The sequence below is a fragment of the Dreissena polymorpha genome, chromosome 1, assembly GCF_020536995.1.
Source record: "Dreissena polymorpha isolate Duluth1 chromosome 1, UMN_Dpol_1.0, whole genome shotgun sequence".
Lineage (NCBI taxonomy): Eukaryota > Metazoa > Mollusca > Bivalvia > Myida > Dreissenidae > Dreissena > Dreissena polymorpha.
The window spans coordinates 16927944-16949424 of NC_068355.1; the positions used below are offsets into that span (position 1 = coordinate 16927944).

The 21481-nt window shown below is 36.2% G+C and overlaps 2 protein-coding genes and 1 long non-coding RNA gene across 13 annotated transcripts in view; 2 read left to right on the forward strand and 1 right to left on the reverse strand.

The window, feature by feature from the left end:
- The window catches only part of LOC127872650 (density-regulated protein homolog), a 34446-nt gene extending 24919 nt beyond the window's left edge, over positions 1-9527 (reverse strand). For 2 of the 3 annotated variants that reach the window (XM_052415987.1, XM_052415982.1), the window contains exons 1-3: positions 9251-9388; positions 3389-3502; positions 1995-2014 (exon numbers count right to left, since the gene is read on the reverse strand). In XM_052415987.1, coding sequence (XP_052271947.1) covers positions 1995-2014; positions 3389-3497 — 129 coding nt within the window. In that variant the 5' untranslated portion in view covers positions 3498-3502; positions 9251-9388. The other variant, XM_052415994.1, reaches the window with a different exon arrangement.
- LOC127872723 (uncharacterized) overlaps positions 1-21481 on the forward strand; it is a 228067-nt gene that overhangs the window by 140627 nt on the left and 65959 nt on the right. The window lies entirely within an intron of this gene.
- Positions 13953-21481, forward strand: part of LOC127872565 (RNA-binding protein cabeza-like) — a 39999-nt gene continuing 32470 nt past the window's right edge. For 2 of the 5 annotated variants that reach the window (XM_052415902.1, XM_052415908.1), the window contains exons 1-4: positions 13954-14040; positions 18232-18268; positions 18540-18624; positions 20230-20362. In XM_052415902.1, coding sequence (XP_052271862.1) covers positions 14028-14040; positions 18232-18268; positions 18540-18624; positions 20230-20362 — 268 coding nt within the window. In that variant the 5' untranslated portion in view covers positions 13954-14027. Of the gene's footprint in view, positions 14041-18231; positions 18269-18539; positions 18625-20229; positions 20363-21481 lie in introns of all 5 variants that reach the window. The other 3 variants (XM_052415894.1, XM_052415915.1, XM_052415921.1) reach the window with 3 other exon arrangements.

Here is a 21481-nt window from a genome sequence, read left to right on the forward strand (position 1 = left end):
CACTATATACATACAGAGAAAAATGCCCCGCCCACTGGCGGCCATGTTTTTTCACCGATCTTGACCATTTTCGAACTCGTCCGAGACATCAATTCAACCAATGTTTTGACCAACTTTCATGATGATTGGGCAAAAATTGTGACTTCTAGAGTGTTTTCTAGGTTTCTCTATAGCCAAATAAGGAAAACTGCCCCGCCCACTGGCGGCCATGTTTTTCAACGGATCAGAACCACTTTTGAACTCAACCAAGATATCATTCAGTCAAACATTTTGACAAAGCTACATGAAGATTGGGCATGATATGTGACTTCTACAGTATTTACAAGCTTTTTCTTTTTTTTTACCTAGTGACCTAGTTTTTGACCCGGCACAACCCAGTTTTGAACTCGGCCAAGATTTCATTGGGACAAAGCTTCTGACCAAGTTTCATGAAGATGGGACAAGAAATGTGGCCTTTAGAGTGTTTACGAGCAAATGTTAATGGACAGACGGACATACGACAGACAAAGACCAGTCACAAAAGCTCACCTGAGCAAATCTGGTGAGCTAAAAAATTGCCAATGTTAAAGTTTTCGGATGGACGGACATACGCCATATATTTGAAATTTGACTTTGAAGGATGATCTTGACCTTCACCTTTCACCACTCAAAATGTTCAGCTCCTTGAGATACACATGCATGCCAAATATCAAGTTGCTATCTTGAATATTTAACAAGGGCTGTTTGTAAAACATGCATGCCCCCCAAATGCGCTGTCAGTTGTTGTGGCAGCAATTGTGTGAATACGTTTTTTGTCACGGTGACCTTGACCTTTGACCTCGTGACCTGAAAATCAATACGCGCCATCTGCCAGTCATGATCAATGTACCTATGAAGTTTCATGATCCTAGGCCTAATTATTCGTGAGTTATCACCAGGAAACCATTTTACTGTTTCGAGTCACTGTGACCTTGACCTTTGACATAGTGACCTGAAAATTAATAGGGGTCATCTGCCAGTCGTGATCAATGTAAAGTTTCATGATCCTAGGCGCAAGCATTCTTGAGTTTTCACCCGGAAACCATTTAACTGTTTCGAGTCACTTTGACCTTGACCTTTGACCTAATGACCTGACAATAAATAGGGGTCATCTGCCAGTCATGATCAATGTTCCTATTAATTTCATGATCCTAGGCGTAAGCATTCTTGAGTTATCATCCCGAAACCATTTTACTATTTCGAGTCACTGTGACCTTGACCTTTGACCTAGTGACCTGAAAATCAATAGGGGTCATCTGCCAGTCATGATCAATGTACCTATGAAGTTTCATGATCCTAGGCCTAAGCATTCTTGAGTTATCATCCAGAAACCATTTTACTATTTCGAGTCACTGTGACCTTGACCTTTGGCCTAGTGACCTAAAATTCAATAGGGGTCATCTGCCAGTCATGATCAATGTACCTATAAAGTTTCATGATCCTAGGCCTAAGCATTCTTGAGTTATCATCCGGAAACCATTTTACTATTTCGAGTCACTGTGACCTTGACCTTTGGCCTAGTGACCTGAAATTCAATAGGGGTCATCTGCCAGTCATGATCAATGTACCTATAAAGTTCCATGATCCTAGGCCAAAGCGTTCTTGAGTTATCATCCGGAAACCATCTGGTGGACGGATCGACCGACATGTGCAAAACAATATACTCCCTCTTCTTCAAAGGGGGGCATAAACAGTTATGGCCAATGTTAAAGTTTTCGGACGGACAGACGCCATATATTTGACATTTGACCTTGAAGGATGATATTCACCTTTCACCACTCAAAATGTGCAGCTCCATGAGATGCACATGTATGCCAAATATCAAGTTGCTATGTTCAATATTGAAAAAGTTATGGCCATTAAAGTTTTCAGACGGACGGACGGAGAGACTGACACATTGACTGACTGACGAACAGTTCAACTGCTATATGCCACCCTACCGGGGGCATAAAAAGGTGTTCAACAATTTAACATACCTCAATTGGAGTACCGCAATCTGAAACAAAGCAAATTTGATTTTTTTTATACCAGCATGCCAACTTGTCACAAAACACCACTTGGTCTAGGCCACACTTATTTGTTAACAATTTTATTGTATAAATGATGGCACATACAATAATGGATACATCAACAAACTTGGCACTTCTTTGATACTAAGTTTTTAACATTTTACATACCCGGTACTAATCTTATGTAAACAAGAAACCGTCAGAGACGGGTGATGCTCCCCATAAGTTTTTTTCCCCACAATATTGCACTATATATTCAGATAAAAGGAAACGTCTTGAGGGCACAGTAGTTGGGGGGACTAAGAATTTTTTATAGAAAAATTCAAAGGGCTATAACTCTGTGAAAAATTATCCGACCAGAACTCGCTGATAATATGCACAAGTCCTTTTGGTAGTGAAGCTTCCCATAAAGTTTCATTGAATTCCGGTCATTAGTTGCTGAGAAATAGCCCGGACAAGAATTGCACTATATGTACAATTTATGGAAAATATCAAAGGGCCATAACTCTGTGAAAAATCATCCAACCAGAACCTGTAGATATTATGCACATCTCCTCTTGGTAGTGAAGCTTCCCTTAAAGTTTCATTGAATTCCGGTCATTAGTTGCTGAGAAATAGCCGGGACAAAAATTGTGCAAGGACAGACGGACGGACACACGGACGGACGCACGGACGGACAAACAAAGCAGCGACTATATGCTCCCCCCAAAATAAATTTTGGGATAGCATAATAAAATAAGTTATGTGCAATCTTAACTTAAAAGTTATGTTTAAACAAAATACTTCCATACAAACGAGTTATTTACAGAAACTGTTGTTCTATTTTAGTAACAGGGACCATAACCTTGACCAGACTAGCCCCAACTACAATCTAAAGCTGGGTCTCAATGCATGCTTCTTGCTGGGTCTTCCTAAATCAAAGCTGGGTCTCAATGCATGCTTCCTATATCAAAATTGTTGTCAAGATGGCTTAATGCAAACTAAAGTAATTGACCAAAACCCTTTTAATATAAACTGTTTTGTGATGAGAAATTGCTGTTCTATGCGCCCAAACACTTGCCAGCCGCACAGCTGCCAAGAATGTCCTCAATAACATGCCTAGATTTCTTTTAATAATAAAAATGTAAGAAACTACAAACTAAATGAGTCTTCAGCAAATATTTTTAATTTTTTAAACAGTCAATAGTAATTTGTGTTTGCTTTTGTAGTGTTATTTTATTATGATACTGTATAAATTATCATGTGTGTTTTTTAAATACTTGATATTAATTTGTTCAATAACCCGAATTGATGTATACAACATTTAAATTAAGTGCAACATCATGAAGTTTGTGCACAGTTTATGTAAGTTATGTACATACCGCCACAGTATTTAACTTTCACTGGGTACTTCATTCCTGCCACAGGTCCTGAGTACTCAAGAAACTCTCTTTCACAGGCAGCAGGAGGGGCTGGAGTTGCTTCAGCCATTCTCTCTTTTAATGAGTGAAAACACATGATGGAAGTGTAACAAGATAAGAGACACAGGGCAGAAATCTGTTACATTAGCATTATTAACTTGAAGAAAAATTGAGTCATTTATTATAGACAAAAACCAGTAAGTTCGAAAAAATGGAGTCACAACAAGAGCTGTCTGGCTCCATAGGATGACATATGCCCCTGAAAAACGCTTTGATAGAAGTTATGAGCATTTTTGGAAACCTAAAGGCAGATTTCGAAACCCAAACGCGAACCCTAAGTTCAAGGTCAAGGTCAAAATTTGCGTGCCTATGCAAAGGCCTTGTCCATATACACATGCATACCAAATATGAGGGTTATGTCTGGAGTGACATAGAAGTTATGAGCATTTTTCGAAGCCAAAACGCAAAGTGTGACGGATAGACAGACGGACAGGACGGACAGACAGACAGTGTGATCACTAAATACCCTCCTTCGAGTTATACAAACAATTATTTTGTCAGAAAACTTAAGTGTTATTATGGTATATATTTGAACTTTGAAGGAACTACTACATGACATGTAGGTAAAACAGTTACCAAATGAAATTCATTTTATTTCATATAGTTTATAGTCATATTCTTTTCTATATATTTGAACTTTGAAGGAACTACTACATGACATGTAGGTAAAACAGTTACCAAATGAAATTTATTTTATTTCATATAGTTTATAGTCATATTCATTTCAATAGAAAATTTAAACAGCAAATATTTTATCATGTGGACAAAAAATCTACAGTGACACCCCTTACTTGGGATCGATTTTATACTATATAAATTCCAGTTAACATCCTGATATTGGTGTTTTGCACATTGTTTATCACCAATCTTTTATCTCAAAGAAAATAATTTTAAAAGAGCTATCTCACTGCCAGGGCTTTATATGCTGATTAAATGGCTATCATTTGTTCATATTCTCAATGGAAAATAGTATTTAACTGGTTTTATTGTGGTTTCAAATGGATATTATAATTGCAAGGTAATTATAATGTTTTGTTTAGTAAAAGTAAATGTATACAAGTAAGGTGTGTATGTTAATATATTAAGCACTTTCATGCACACTTACCTAAGAGAGTTGTTTATTTTGTTCTTGATTTTTCTACAAGATTTTTTATTTAAGTAACAATAGAGAGAATATAATGATAGGGATTCCGTATTTACATTTTGTATGTGGGATTTTAATAAAGAAACCAATAATTATCCCCACGCTTTTAGGAGATTATGTGGTTATCTCCACTGTCTGTCCGTCCGTCCTGGCCACTATCTTCTCCTACACTATTAGCAATAGAACCTTGAAACGTACACACATGGTAGCTATGAACATATGTGCGACGGTAAACTATTTGGAATTTTGATCTGACCCTTGGGTCAAAAGTTATGAGGGTTGGGGTGGGGATGGGTCAGAGATTATCCTTCAAACGCGATTTGAAAAAGGCTCATAACTACAGGTACTGTGTCCCTTCAGATATTGCTTTCATATTTGATAAGCATGTGTATCTAGACAACACCTTTCCATGCGCTTACAATTTTTTTACCCATGTGACCTTGACCTTGAACTGGAGGTCAAATTTCAGGTTTTGAAGTCTGCAACCAAAATTCGAAAAAAGGCTCATACATGTAACTACTGTGTCCCTTCAAATATTGCTTTTATTATACCCCCATTACCATTGGTAATGGGGGCTATATAGGAGTCACTTTGTCGGTCTGTCGCGAAATTTCATCCAATCTTCACCAAATTTGGTCAGAAGTTCTATCTAGATGATGTCTGGGTCAAGTTTGAATATGGGTCATGCCAGGTCAAAAACTAGGTCACAGGGTCACTAAGTGTGTTTTAAACTGAAAGTTGAAAGTGTGTCGCGCGAAAGAATTAGGTCGATATCTCCAAGGTCAAGGTCACACTTTCAGTTCAAAGGTAAAAAATGGCAATAAATGATCTTGTCTGGGCCATAACTATGTCAATAATTGTGAGATTTTAAAATGACTCTGTACATTAATTTTGTTCACAGTCATTGGACGGCGTGTCATGTGAAAGAATTCAAGAGTTCAAAGGTCAAAATGGCTATAAATGATAATGGCATAATAATTCTTTTAAATTCCCATAAATTAGATTCTCTTGTTTTGTGAAGACAGCATGCAAAATAGTCTGTGTCAATGCGGCACGTGGGGGTATATGTCACGTCTGTGCCAAAGCTCTAGTATTTGGTATGCATGTGTATCTAGACAACACCTTTCCATGCCGCTGCGCATACAATATTTTACCCCTGTGACCTTGAACCTGAGGTTAGCGTTCAGGTTTCGAAATCTACGATCGCGATTTGAAAAAGGCTCATAACTACTGTGTCCCTTCAGATGTTGCTTTCATCTTTGGTATGCATGTGTTTCTGGGTAATACCTTTCCATGCCCATAAAATTTTGGACCCCTGTGACCTTGACCTTGAACTTAAGGTCAGCGTTCAGGTTTTGAAATCTGCGATGGCAATTCGAAAAAGGCTCATACCTACTGTGTCCCTTCAGATGCTGCTTTCATCTTTGGTATGCATGTGTTTCTGGGTAACACCTTTCCATGCGCAAATTTTTTAACTTGGGGTCAGCGTTCAGGTTTCGTAGTCTGCGACCGCGATTAAAAAAATGCTCATAACGTCTGTTTACCTGTTTAGGAACGCATGTGTTTCTAGACAAGACCATTGCCATGCGCATAATTATTTTGACCCCTGTGACCTTGACCTTGAACTTAGGGTTCGCGTTTAGATTTTAAATCTATTATGTGGTCATCTCCGCCATCTGTCCATCCGTCAATTCTGGCCACTTTCTCCTCCTACACCATGAGCACAAGAACCTTGAAACTTACACACATGGTAGCTATGAGAATATGTGAGACAGTGCACTATTTAGAATTATGACTTACCCCTGGGTCAAAAGTTATGGGGCACAAGAACCTTGAAACTTACACACATGGTAGCTATGAGAATATGTGAGAGAGTGCACTATTTGGAATTATGACTTACCCCTGGGTCAAAAGTTATGGGTGTTAGAGTGGGGCCAGGTCAGGAATTTCACTAATTTTTTTAGGTTATTTTACATTAACTCCTTCATTTCTACACCGATTTACTTTAAATTGATACTGAACATCTCTTATGACAATACCGTCAATTTCAACTATGCATGGCCGCAATACCAACCCTGGTGCGCCCTTGGGTCAAACATGCGGCGTGGGGATAAGCGACGGCCTCTGCCGTGCCATTTTTAGTTATATTATGTACTGTTTTGTATTCATTTTTTATTTATTTAAATGGATTTTTGCTGAAAATTTGAAGATGTTTGCAATATTCAATTGTTTCCTTATGGACTTTTTCCAAGTAAGGAGACTCAGGACTCCTGTTTAAAATCCTACTGAGACCCCTGAGAAGTGTGCGCGCGCATCGCAAAAAAAGGTGACATAACCATATCTACACATGTTCAGAGGGTATACTCCGTTACGATTGGATGCTTTTTAATATTTTATAAAATCTTTTAACAGTACAGCGCCATTACATTACTTTGGGGGAAGAGGTCCGCAGCACTTAGGAGGAGGAATTTTTGTAAATGGGGGTTTTTATAACGAAAAAAACTACAACTATGTTTAACTGTTATAAACATATATTTCTATATATGCGACTGTCGATATAGGACAGAAAGGTGGACTTTTACTCAATCTATATAACAGAAATCTTATTTTAAAGTCCACCATTATGTCTTTTTGTTCCTAAAACAAGCTAGTGCTGTGTCCATTTGCATGCAAAGTCTGTCTTAAACCAAAGATCGCGAACATGATATATCCAGCGTGCGATATAAATTGTCAGGTTATTCATGCATGTGTTATTCATGCAGGGGAAAAAAATCGCGCAAGATGCCGGATTTTGGGGGAAAAAATCACGTGAAACGCCAGATTTTGGGGGAAATAAGGAAAGTCTTAAATAATCAATTCAACATATTTTGCTGTTTTTAAAACAAAATCAAGGCAACAGATAATTTAATTATGCAATATGTTATATTTTCGACACTGGATCAGGTTAACTTATGTATTTAAAGTTTACAAAAAAAAAAAATCTGAGGGGAAAGGGCCGATTTTCGACGGGTCCCAAAGAAGGAAAAAAAGCCCTGGTTCCTTAATAAAAAACTTGGTTGCTATGGCAACAAATATATATACAAAAAAAATCTGGAATTTCTGACAATGGTGGAGCCAGTAGGGGACTTTTATTGCTTGACAATAGTCTTGTTTTTATTTTTATTTATTTTTTTCTGAGGGGGAAAAAATCAGTTTTTTTGGGGGAAAAAAATATACTTTTCAGGTGGGGGACTGCCGCCGAATTTCGATTTGATAGATTAAGGGCCCTGCAGTAAAATATTTGACGAAATGTATTTATACAAATGGCAAATGTGTTTTTTTGCAATTCTTGAGCACTTGTATGTGTCCATGTTTCTCAAACGCAGTATAACTGATAAAAAAGAATCTTGTTAAATTGTAAATATTAGTATTTAACAGTTTAACTTCTGTTTCAGTCATCAGTTTGTAATAATATGATCAGTGAATTGAAGCAGGGCCCTTGCTACACTTTGAGGGTTTGGGGCTGGGGCCCTAAGAGGGGAAAATTTCGCATTGTTTTGAATGAAAAGTGGAATTTTAGAAGATCTTTTCACCAACCATTTAACACTTAATATTGCTATATTTTAATGTAATTTACATAAATATACATTTAATCAAAGGTAAATAGCACGATACCAGCTTGCAACAGAGGTATAAAGATAAAAAATAAATAAAATAAAAAAATTGAGGAGGGAATTTTTAGTTGAAATAGGGGGAAAAAGTAAACTATTTGAAGGGGGGAATGGGGCTGTATTTCGGACCCAAAAATAGCCAAACAAGGGCCCTGATTGAAATTATGAAGTTGCCTATTTCCATAGAGTTCTCTCTGGTTTAAGATGTGATGTCTCAAAAACAGGTAAACAACGTGCATAGTGGATGTTATTTAGGTTGTGTATATAACTATTGGCTTTGCGTGGTTAAAACGCTGTTAATAAACAATTTTGCTATGGAATAAGCAGGCATTCAATAAATCTTTGAAGGTCAATTGTTGATGCTGCATTGTTTGAATAAATTCAGATTTTTTTGTTTCCTTACAGACTTGATACAAGTTACTCTGAAAATATGTTTATGACTATAAGTTTCTGTTATAATGAAGTTTTATTAATTACTACAAATGGGTAAGAAATAATTTCCCAAGTAAATTTACACTTCACTTCAAGCTAAGTTGGGTATCAGCCATATTTCCAAAAACTATGAGAAAAGGGTCAGTAAAAGCCTAGTTCTGGCTACCATAACTTTAAATGTTGCTTATTATGATTTTTGACTGGCGATACTTTTAAGTTCTGTCTGTACAGGTCTGTCTATGCTATATAAACTGTTGGCTAAAGTTTCTTTAGATAGTAAAAGCCCAGATGTTTTTGTTAACCTTAAACTAGGTGTAGTTCAAGTTTAATTTACGGATGCAAAACTTAACATATGGATTACATCCGAAATACTTTTAGTCCGAATACATATCTAAGTCTTTTTATCAGCAGTTATTGTATGGCCGATTAAACATATTAACAATTTTAAAATTAATGCCGTTGTCTTTAATCTCAAATTCAAATCAAAGATATTAGCTTTAATTGATAAACACATGTATTATAAAATTTTGTACAAACACAGTTTCGGGTGCTCGTTCAATTTGTTGTTGTTGTTGTTTAACCGGTCCGTCTAAGGTTACAATACACTAAATGATCGCTTCATGTAGCTGTACTCTCTAAAAAAATATCATTGTTGACAGGAAGGCATGTTTTACACTTTTTACCATTATTCGGGTGTTATCTTGCGGAGATAATGGTAGGGCATGAATAGATGTTCACTACTGAATCCCTGAAATATGATACACGTGAAGACTATAGTAAACCATTGCACTAGAAAAGGTTACATTCCACTAAGAAACGGCCGAAAAAAAAGTTGCAAAAACAGTCGATTTTGATTTGTGTCAAGGTCTTTCTTGCATTGTACATGACATATCTTTTTTATTGCATAAATCGATTCCGCTTAGAATGGCCTTTAAGAAAAGGTATGGTTATGGGGGTCTCTATGTGCAAAATGTTGCATTTATTTTCGCTCAAAGTTGTCGCTTTTACATTGAATTATATAGGGAAACTATTTAGTGTATTATGACCTCTAATATATGTATATGACTCAAATCCGCGGATATGAACGTAAAGTGTGAATATGAACGAAGATATGCTTATATAAACAAATCGCTGTTGAATGAAGAATCACAATATGTGATAAATCTGTGAACATTTCCTCAAAATATAGAGCACCCGTATAGCGGTGCTCCGACTGCTCGTTCATATTCGCGGATATGAATTTGGAGTTACTGAAATTAAAATGCCAATGAAAAACACATTAAAATTCATTCGATCATAACATTACACATGAACGGAGTGAATTTTTGTTAATAAACCGACTTTCATATAAATATAAAGGAAAATAATACATTTAAAAGGTCGTTATATGTTCATATCCCAAGCTCATACGATTGTAAAGCAGTATCATGTAGATATCCGCATGTTTCAGCCATATCCGCGGATATGAGTCATATACGCAATTTAGTCGTACCCTTATGCGCATGTGGGGGTTAGAGGGTTAGGGTAAGGGTTAGGGGTCGGGTTTGGGTTATGGTTATCCTAAACCTTAACCTTAACCCTTACCCGACCCCTAAACCTAACTCTAACCTAACAATAGCCAATGGTTATCTCCCCTACACCATGCCTCGCTCGTTGTAGTTGTCCCATTCCCTATCAAATCGGCTTTAGTATATTCGGTGTTGATAATTCACGAAATTGGACCCCGTAATTCCTAACAGCGGTTACCTTTATAGCATAACCTTAGTTTAGATAAGCTTAAAACGAGTCAAATAATGTATGCCTAGGTTTTGTACTAGATTCGAGAGTGTTTTTTGTCAGATTGGGGATATGTCTGTACTGCATGATGCATCCCTTCAATACACTGCATGTATTTCATCAAAATCTGAGGCTTTATTTTTTGAATGGTTTTGTTTTCGTTTTGCTCTTGCATTTTCTGTTATGGAGATGTCAAGCATAGATGGATGAGGGCGGTGGCCTTTTTTCATGTAAATTATTAGATGTGATTGGGTTTAACGCATCTTGAGATTAATTGTTGAAGATATTTGCTCTTTTTTGTGTCGTGATTCCGATTTAATGATACTATTACCCTTATGTCATATGATGAATAAATACAATTCATATTTTAATTGTTCTATACTTTAAATTACCAAAGACCTATAAAATACAAGTACTTTATAGGTCTTTGAGACAGCTAGAAGTTTTCCAATCAATGTTCCCTATATTCAAATCTCCATTTAGTATAACAATATATTTAGATTTTGCATGTTTTCTGCTTAATGATGAATTTTGCTTTTATTATTTAAACGGATCATCGTTTGTTTTTAGTATGTTAAAGTAGCCAAACAATTTTTTCTTGGCGTTTGGATAATGATTTCGGCGCAAACAATCTCTCAATATGTCTGCAGTATCTCACCTCGGAAGACAGAAATTCATTATTTGCAGCGACGAGGACCTCGTCATATGTCATTTGCCTTTTCTTTTTCAGCTCCCGATATTACAAGAAAGTTGTATCAAACCGATGGTTATCGTTCGAACTACCGGTATTACATCTACATTTATCTACATCAGTCATCTACATCATACGTCGGCGCAATATAACGCGCCGGGTGGTGCTAGGTCAAGAGAGAAAGAGATATGAAATGATAGGATTGGTATAAGAGATTTGATAGTTAAAAGTATAGAGATAGTAAAAAGTTTAGCCAGCTTCGGTTTCACCATTTCAATCAAGATCTATCCTTTTACGGTGGCCACGACCGGCACAGCAATGGGAATCACAAGAGGTTACTTGGAGCTGGGCACCTAACAGTGATTAAAAGGTGAGTGAGGAAAGCCACTGCTTGAAGGATACCAAGTCAGGGGCCTCTGCGACTGTCACAGGGAGGTGGTTCCAAACGGATAAAGTACGTGTGAAGAATGAATTTTGTAGTAGGATGTGGATGTAGTCGGCAGGTGGTACTTCTTTTTATGATCCTTAGGGCTGCTTGGGGCTTGTATAAGGTTATGGTTGGCTGGAATATCTACAAGGTCATTGACGATTTTATACAGCATGGTGCTTTGGTCCGTCTTGATTCAAGCGTCTCCCATACCAAGTGCTCGATCATGAAGGATACGATGCTGGTGTTGTGGTATCTGTTGGTTACATATCTAGCAGCCCTCCTCTGTACCATCTCAAGCTTGTATGCCATGTCCTTTGTTAAGGGATTCCACACAGTTTAGCGGTACTCAAAGCCTGGCCGGACAAGAGAGGTGTATCCCGTGGTCTTTACCTTCTTATTGCTGACGCGTATGTTGCGCTAGAGGAAGCCGAGTGTTCCCCTTTTAACTGTTATGTCAACATGGTGTTTCCATGAAAGGTTTTGGGACAAGGTCACTCTCATGTACTTGGTAGTCGATTCAGTCTCGAGGATATGGTCTTTCAGGGAGTAACGGTAAATGATTGGGTTCCTCTTTCTGTGGAACACGGAGAATGCTACACTTTTCTGGGTGAAAGTCCATACCCCATTTTTTTCTCCCATTCAGCTAGCTCTTCCAGGTCGTTTTGTAGCGTCTTGCAATCTTCCTCCGAATTGATTTCCCGATACACCACACAGTCATCTGTGATTAGTCTTACTTTGGATGTGACATGTAGCGGCAAGTCGTTGATAAAAACAAGTAATAAAATGAGCCCTAGGACGCTTCCCTGAGTGACTCCGCTGATAACGGGTGCTGGCTCGTTTTGTTGCTCCTGTCAGAAAGGCTTCAATCTTCTTCAAGGTGTTGCCCCTGATGCCATAGTGGCTGCGTTTGGTGAGCAGATGACTGTGTGGCACCCGGTCGAAGGCATTGCTGAAATCAAGTACAGCAAGGTCATGTTGTTTATGGCGGGCCATGGAATGGACGAGCTCATTGGTCAGCGTCAGTGGTTGGGTTTCGCAGCTCCGTCTTCTCCTGAAACCGTGTTGACAGTCCGTGAGTATAGCATGTCTATCCAGGTGGCCGCTTATGTTGCTAAGAATAATGTGTTCCAGTAGCTTACATGCTATACATGTCAGTGAAACCGGCCTGTAGGTGCTGGCTTTGAACCTTTCCCCTTTCTTGTAAATTGCCAACATATTGGCTGTCGTCCACACGTCTGGTAAACTTCCATTTGATAGGCACTCCATGAAAACAATATTCAGGAACGGGGCACACTGGTATGCCATCTCCTTTTAGATCGAGGAATCTGCGTAGCTGTTTAACCCAGCTTTTCACATAAACTGACATTTGTAAACGTACAATTAAATTTTAATAACATTTCCCGCCAGTAGGCCAGCATTGTCGGTCAAAAGCTATGTATAGCTTATGTTTATAATGGTTGTTTATCATACCGACAATAAATTAATAGTGATTTGAAATAAATAAATAGTGATTTGATGATTTTATTTGAGAATCTTTTTTTAAATAAAAAACGCGCAATCTGCAAACGGTTATCACATTTTAATGTTAATAGGTATTTCGGTTGACTTTTTATTTTGTTAAGTAAAAGGTATGAACAGGGATACACAAGTGCGTTTGCGACGATGTTAATTGCGTGTTGGACATGAAACAATTTAGTTTCATATAAAAATGATTATGGTATTGACTGGTGTATAGAATACTTTAGTTTTACACTATGTATGAAAGGAAATTGCGTCAGTGACGACATTTAATTTGTCAGTCTTAAAGGGACAGTCAACCAGATTGACGAAAAAAGAAAAAGTTCTAAAATATTGTCATTAAATGCTTTATATTGATAAATTTAAAAATAGATCTTAAAATCTCCAGTAAAAAAATAAAGGATAAAATTTAAAAAGTGTAACCCTTAACATGGCTCAAACCACTTGCCCATTTGGAGTCCTTGATTAAAAAGTCTCCCATTTAGACCAATCGGACATCGTTCCTCACAGTACAAAACGACGTATTTTATACTTTATATAAGTAATCCTCGTAGTTTCACAAAATATAACGACAATAACAGAACTCTCCGAATTACTTAGTAGACATACTCAGAGACGTAAATCTACGTCACTGAAATACTCAGTACAATTTAATTACCGAATGTACTGACAATATGAAAACTTAACAACATTTCTCAAGTAATGTAATATACCAGTCGTGATATTTTAATCAATATAATCTAATAATTGTAAAAAATGCGGTATTTAAGAACTTTTCTTGTTGTGTGTGATGTATAGCAATCTGGTTGACCATCCCTTAAAAGCCTTTACGTTGGGCCGTCTTGGCCTATGCATTGTTAGCGCGTTTTTGTGTCACGTGACTTGAAAAAAAATCCAACATGGCTGACCAACGTAAGTTTTTGGGTCCATTTGTTTGCAAATTCTGTGCCTAACTTACCCGTCAATGCGATATATTTTACGCTAAATGAAAGGTTGTGCAATGTGCATTAAATTGCTGATATTTTTTTCGACAAAACATAAGCTCTAGAGTTGTAATGTTTCAAATCGTGACATCGATTGTGAAACAATGGCCGCATCGGCACGTGTTTGTTAATATAAAAAACACAAAGAAACTGATTGAGTACATTTAAGTACACCATCAACGTGTTGTTTAATATGAACATTGTATTGTAAAATAATATATCATAACAATAACACTAGAATGACCAAAACATTACCTTAATCTGCACATCATAACTGAACAAACAAAAACTCAATAATAAATCACAAAATTCAATGAAAAATAAAACAAAACCCAGATAAACATACATACCCGCTACCAATAATTCTTACAAGTATCATAAGATTCAAGTAATTAAATTATGTGAACGTGGCAGGGCTTTTTTGGCCCGACTACATGGCAGGGCTTTTTTTTGGCCCGACTAGATCTATAGCCGAAATGCGACTATATTCCCAATCGCAAAAAGTACAATTTTCCCAAAATTTGTTCAAAAATTCCCAATCGGGGAAAAAAGGCTAATAACAACAGCTGTTTCATTTTTACTCCTATAAATATGAGGTCGATTTACATCGACCTCATATCGTTTAACGTTATTTTGCAATAGCATCGTTCCGACATGAATTCATGTCGGAAGCTTTAACGGCATCAAATTCATATAACAGCACAGAATAATCATGCAATAAATTATTAAATATTAAATATAAACATTATTTTACTAATTGCATTAGAAAAATGTTTATACAAACTTACAAGTAATGATAGTCCAGACCTTAGAACACTACCACTGTTCAAATTCCATATTGTTGCCATATAGCACTGTGTAAATTGAAAGTTGCATAATGTTACCTCATTGGTCGGTTATAAATACATTGTTTCTCTATATATAGTATTCGATTTAGACGAAAATAATAATTTACGTGGAATGTCATATTAGTTTTCAATTAAAACTTTGATCTTGCCGTGTGTGTTTATGGACGTTATTAATTATGTTATACTTATTTTTGTATTTAATTAAGAATTAGAACGTGTAGCCCTTTTTGTTAACTGTTTTTAGCAAACGATTCGCGGCTTAATAAGACACGGAAAATAGATAAAGCGACACTTTCATTTAAAGGTTTAATGTGAACAATATTAAATGAAACCTTTTTTGGTATTAATATATTTTATTGACAGGTTAAATTCGATACTTGAAAAGGTGTTTAGTCTTTAAAGAGATGTCGCTGATATTGTTAATTTCAATAACTGTTAATATGCTTAATGTTGTATAAGAAATTGAATAGTTTCACTGAGTTGTATTCCCGCCTAAAATCCGATATCGTAAAACGCGCAACGGTTAAGAATAAGGTCTGAATAAGTTTAAGTATTCAGATCCGAATATCAGCAGCTGTGCCAGCTGGGAAGCCCCGTTTTGGCTTTAACAACCGCAAGCGAAACAACATACTTTTTTAAGTCTTGCACTTAGACTCCATGATCACAAGTATAGGTCCCTGCTGTGGCGTATGACACCATAGTGTTATTTAGTATTGGTCGGCACAGTATCTGATCATAACGAGATAATTGGTTTGTGCTGAACACAGGGGCAATAAAACCACAGATCTATCAATAAACAAGATTATTGAGATATCTTTTATTGAACACCGCGATAAAAATGCTCAAACCACGGACTCTAGATTACACGGATAAGAAACATGGCAACATTCTCAGAATCATCACTGCTATAAGTGTAATCACCTAACAATTTGTCTAAAAATAATTTATATATTTGAGTTGCAAACGATGTACTGTTGTATAAGTCTGAATAAACTATCTGTCTGCCTGTCTAAATCTAAGCCGCCATCGTCCCAGTGAAAAAAAATCTGATTTTGAATAGTTGGACATCATGCCCTGATGTCAAAATACGAAATGACCCGCGTAACACCGACCGTGATTTTCAAGAATCTTTAATAAATTGATAATTTAAGGTAAATAACATTTCATATAATTATACATAATTCCGTCGTTGATAATTAACAGCAAACGATGAATGTTTTTGACACCCATTTTATTTCAAGTATGCATGCAAAGCCGAATAAAATCGTGAGGGTCCGCTATATACGCTGTTTCATCATAGATTTAACACCCTTTCTGTGTTATAAACAAGAGCTGAAATCGTTAATTTATTAAGATTTATTTATAATAAGCTTTATTGATATGTTTCGTGAACAAAATATTACAATATATTCCATAAACATATAATAATCATGGCAAAGGAAATTCAATGGCCGGTTTCTAAACAAAAGCATAATCGCCAAGACCGTAGCATCAGTTCAGTGTGTTAGGAACGCGCGCTACTTTCTTCCGCCTTCATTCCTTAATTACTTTCGTTTTTAAACAATTTTTTTTCTATCGGACACAGAATTCTATTCTCCTAAGCAAGATGTACTTTTTAAAACTGAACTCCAACTATCAACGCTACAAATTGGTATTAAGTACGAAAATGTCAACCGTAAATCTAGATTCTAAAACTCCAAAACGGTATGATATTTGCAACTTATTATTTAAGTTAAATTAATAAATCGCCGGGCTGTCGAAATCAGAAGAAGAACTTAATATATATTTATATATCTGTTTACTACGTAACGTAAGCTTTCTAATGATATATAATTTGTCAAAATCGGCCGAGAAATGAAACTATAATTCAACAAAAGACGTGAGTGGGTACATCAAAATGTATAACCTCGGCGCTTCGCTGAACGCTAATTGTACAAGATCGATAGCCACAACACGATAAAACGCGCGTTGGTAAAACATGAAATGTGTATTTCTTGTGTTTATCTCGCTATAAATCCATTAATAACAACGGGAATATACTAAAACGTATATTTTTTGAAAGAGGAATTAATAAGCAACAAGATAACGTATAAACCAATAAAATCGGATGAATAGTTTTTGCATAAGATTGAATTTACTACAGTAAGGGTAAAATACTCGATTCATCTCCTATCAATATACACTCCGTGATACAACTGGCAGTTTTAACACACACATATAGGTTTCATTTAATTAAAGAGTACAGAAAGCTAAAAAGTGATGTGGTTTGTTGTACAACAACAATTGGTTATGTGTAACCTATTCAAAAAATAATTTCGTTCAAAATAATTCAATGTAATTCTATAAACGACAAACACACTTCGTGTGTTGTGTATGTTTATTTTTAAAAATGTACATAAGTGGTTTAAAAGCACAATTTTTACACATTTAAGAGGTAATCGCTCACATTTATGTCTAATTAATGATAATTTTATGCATGAGCAAAGATTTAACGAGAAAACCTGAAGTTTAAGTTGAACTTAATTTGCTATAGGAAAACGACGGTAGCCGTTTAGACGTAAGCGGGGTAGCTTACGTCTAATTATTTGGACTATTTCATTTTAACAAAGTGTAGTCTGATCAGTCTCGTATGGGTTTTAGACTACACCTCGATTTGGATAAAGCATTATTCGTGTGCTCGTTATTCTCCGTTGTGTTCAGGCACTTGTTATATTTGCGATGATATTCAATCGTTTTGTGAATCGGCTGCATGGAAAACAATTATGTCGCGCAATTTAAAATATATGAAAATATTCCTAAGCAAATCTCTGGCAGCAAAAGGAAAACTGTTGATTTTGTTAAGCAAGAGTCATTATAAAATTAACAAACATCGCCAAGAAGTACAAGTCTTCCCATTGAAACATCTTCCATTGTTAATGTTAATGATTTAATAACAAGTGACTCTTTTAAATTGCCATTGTTTATTTCTGAAAGCAAAGTGCCTTCTGAAAATGTCCAAAAAATGTAAGAAGCCCCTGCAAGCTTATGCAGAAGGAGCAAATCTTTTATAAAGTCTCACAAACATGATAAAAAAATAATATGTCTGATAGCAAATGCAATTTTGTGGTTGCACTGCGTCTGTAATACAAACATGAACGCTGAACACATAAAGTAAGCATGGTGCTTTTTTGACTGGCGTATTGCGTTTAAAAGTTGTTATTTATTGTCAACAGTATTTGAAAGAAAAGTTTGCTGTTTGATCACAGCAACCTTTGATTTTTCCTTTATTTCAGAATATGCTGCACAGTATCAAACAGGAGCACAGGGAGGGTAAATTGCCTTTTTAAACATTAAATAAAGGATCTATCACAATACTTATTATTGATTATTTTTGATGTTCTGAATTATAATAGAATATATACTTCTTACCAAAAAGGAATAATCTCTTTATTAAGTTATTATGTTAAAAAAATAACATAACATTATTGGGGACAAGCAGTATTCTTGTAAGGATAGTTAAAGCAATTTTAAGTAATTCAATTTCAACCATGTTTCTTGTTTATTCTGTTTAATAAAAGAAATGTTATATGCATTTTATAAGGTATAGTTATGGAGGAGCCTATGGTTCAACACAAGACAGCTCTGCATATGGCCAGCAAGGAGCTGCATCATATGGTACACAACAGGTAGGTACACATGGTGCTGCATTTGCATAGATAAATGCTTAAATACTTAAGTTATAATGAGTTAATGTGCAATTAAAATAATATATCAAAACTGAATCGGAGAATGTCCAGCTTTGACAAAACCTAATTCTGGTGGTGCACTGAAGATGCTATGCTATTAATTTCAGAGGCTGAGTTATGAATTAATGAAATGAACCAGTTAACAAATATTAATTAAATTTTTTATAGTTGACTTTGTTGACATCATTTTTAACATGGGTGAAAGTGTTCTGTATTATTACGGAATTCCGTATCTTTTAGCTTCTCAGAGGTCGTTTTCGTGAATCATGTAAATCTGATAAGATTTTGTTTACGGGAGGGGGTAAGGTCATGTGTACAGCAATTCCGACAAACAAAATAAACAAAATACGCTCGATTCCAGACTTGATAAATTGGTTTCCAACTGTTCTGTTACCCCATATCTAATTATAGATTCAACGCGACCATTGCTTCTCTATAAGTCTATCCCCCTGGGTGTATTGCTCTTTCATTTTCTATATTCTCGTGGATCGTTATATCCCTCTGGTTACTATATTCCCGAAATAACATGTCTCGCGCAAGATCCTCTGCGCGTGCAGAAGACAGCATGGCGTCACCTCATTAGAATATTCTGGTGAAATCTGCCAATAATTTACGATTTCTTTTTCTATGAAATGGTTTACCGCACAGAATAACTCGAGTTAATCGGGAATCTGACTCAGTTTCCAAAAAAGCGTTTTGATTGGTTTACGTAAATCGGTCAACCAATGGTAATCGACGTTATAAAACGGTCTTATCCCTAAAAAAATATGGCGGACAAGTCAAAATAACTTTACTCCCGAAACAAAAAAAACACGATCACATCATGTATTTGCTTCCGGGGTTCGACACAAAAGGACTTGACAAAAATGCGGAAAACAAGTGGCAATGGGAATGGCTCCATGAAAGAGACTCGTGGAGAGAAATAGGGAGATTGGTTTAACAAACAAACAAAAAATCATTCCAGGTAGCGCATATGATATTGTGATATCTGTTTCAAAAAGATCAAGTACCAATCAAATGGGAAAAAGGCGTTTAAGTCTCACGTCGAGGACGTTAAGAATGTGAAAAATTACTAGACGTGTAAATCAAATCATAAGAAAAATAACTAGATAAGATATAAAAACAAATTACTTAAAAATACAAGATAGAAAATGAATTGCTATAACATGTTCCTTGATCTATATTATACTGTTAATATTTGTATATAGTTGAGAAAGTTTAGTGTTATCTTAAAGATTTTGCCTATCACATTTGATCTATGTGAAATAGATTGTGATATATTCTAGCCAAACTAACTTTTTCTGTTTTGAATCACTTAAGAATACAGGTGTCTTTATGCTAAAGTGATTTCTTTGTTTCAAATAAGCTAAAATGCAGGAGCTTCCGGGGGCCTGCCCTGGACCCACCAGGGGCCCCCAGATTTTATTTTCAGTATTTTGGGAATTTCCTACTTTCACCCATGTTTTTAATAATGTTAGATACATTTACCAAGTAGGCAAATGTCCAAACAATCTTGAAGTTGTATCTATGATAATCTGTGTTCAGGCTGCAGCTGGTCAGCAGTCTGCAGGAGGCTATGGCGGGCAGGCAGTAGCAAGCTATGGTTCATACGACCAGTCATATCAGACCCAGGGACAGACAGGACAGACCTCGCAGGCTGCATATGGACAGCAGACAGGTAATGCTGAACTCTGTTTAAACAATAGGCAGTGTTATTAATATCAACCATTCAGTGATATTTTTACATATTTTGATCTGAGTACTGGGCAGGGGACAAAAATTCCACTCGTCCGCTCGTATTGACGAGTGAAATCTTGAAAGGACGAGTGAATTTCCCTAAAGCTCTCGTCCTACAGGACGAGTGAAAAAAAAGCTGATGTTAAAAATGAATTTTCTGACCAGTAAGACTATTTTTCATTTAATAAAATCATTTTCTAAAAGCATATCTATTCCGAAAGTAGAATGCGAATGAACCGGAAATTGTAATTGTAAATTTTATACAGCAGGTGCGTGTTGTTATGCGAGACTTGTGTCCCGAGTAAATATTGGTTTTTTGGTGTAAGCTTTGCGCGTACATGTTGACAGGGAACCATGCGACTGCAGTCACTGTTAGTATTGACTTTTAAAGAATTATTTAAGCGCGAAGTACGGTTTTGAACCAGATTTAAACCAGTCTGAATTTCGTTTGAAAAATGTCTGCCATACAAGCGTTCTTAAAAGGGGGCGGGGCGATGTTCAAACGTCCGAAACGGAAAGCACGCGAGCATTAGAAAAAAATATTTATTTTGTGTTCCTCATAAATAAAGTAACTTATTTCACTGCTTAGCAGTGATATACTTTAGGAAATTTTATAAGTCATATCAGCCCTTTGCAATCTTTATTTCACACATATTTGAAGGACGAGTGCGTGTGTTTGCAGGACGAGTGAAAATTTTAATGCACTCGTCCTGCAGGACGAGTGCAGTTTATGAATATTTTTGTCCCCTGTTGGGACTCCTTGAATTTAAAGAACGAGTCCAAATATTAAACAACATTTTTTTTTTTAGCAATTTCAATGCATTTTTGGGACTCACATAATTTGAAACTTTGCATTCCCCAGAGGTTTTTGTGAGTACATGAAGCAGGACTCGCAGGTAAAAAAATCACTGACCATTAAAAATGATGAAAACTGTGAGATGCCATTAAGACATGGTAGTATTTTTCCTCTAATTAGGGGTGTCAATTGTCCTTATGGCACAGAAATGAATGATATCCTAACAACAATCTTCTAAAAATGTGATGAAATTCCCAATTTAAT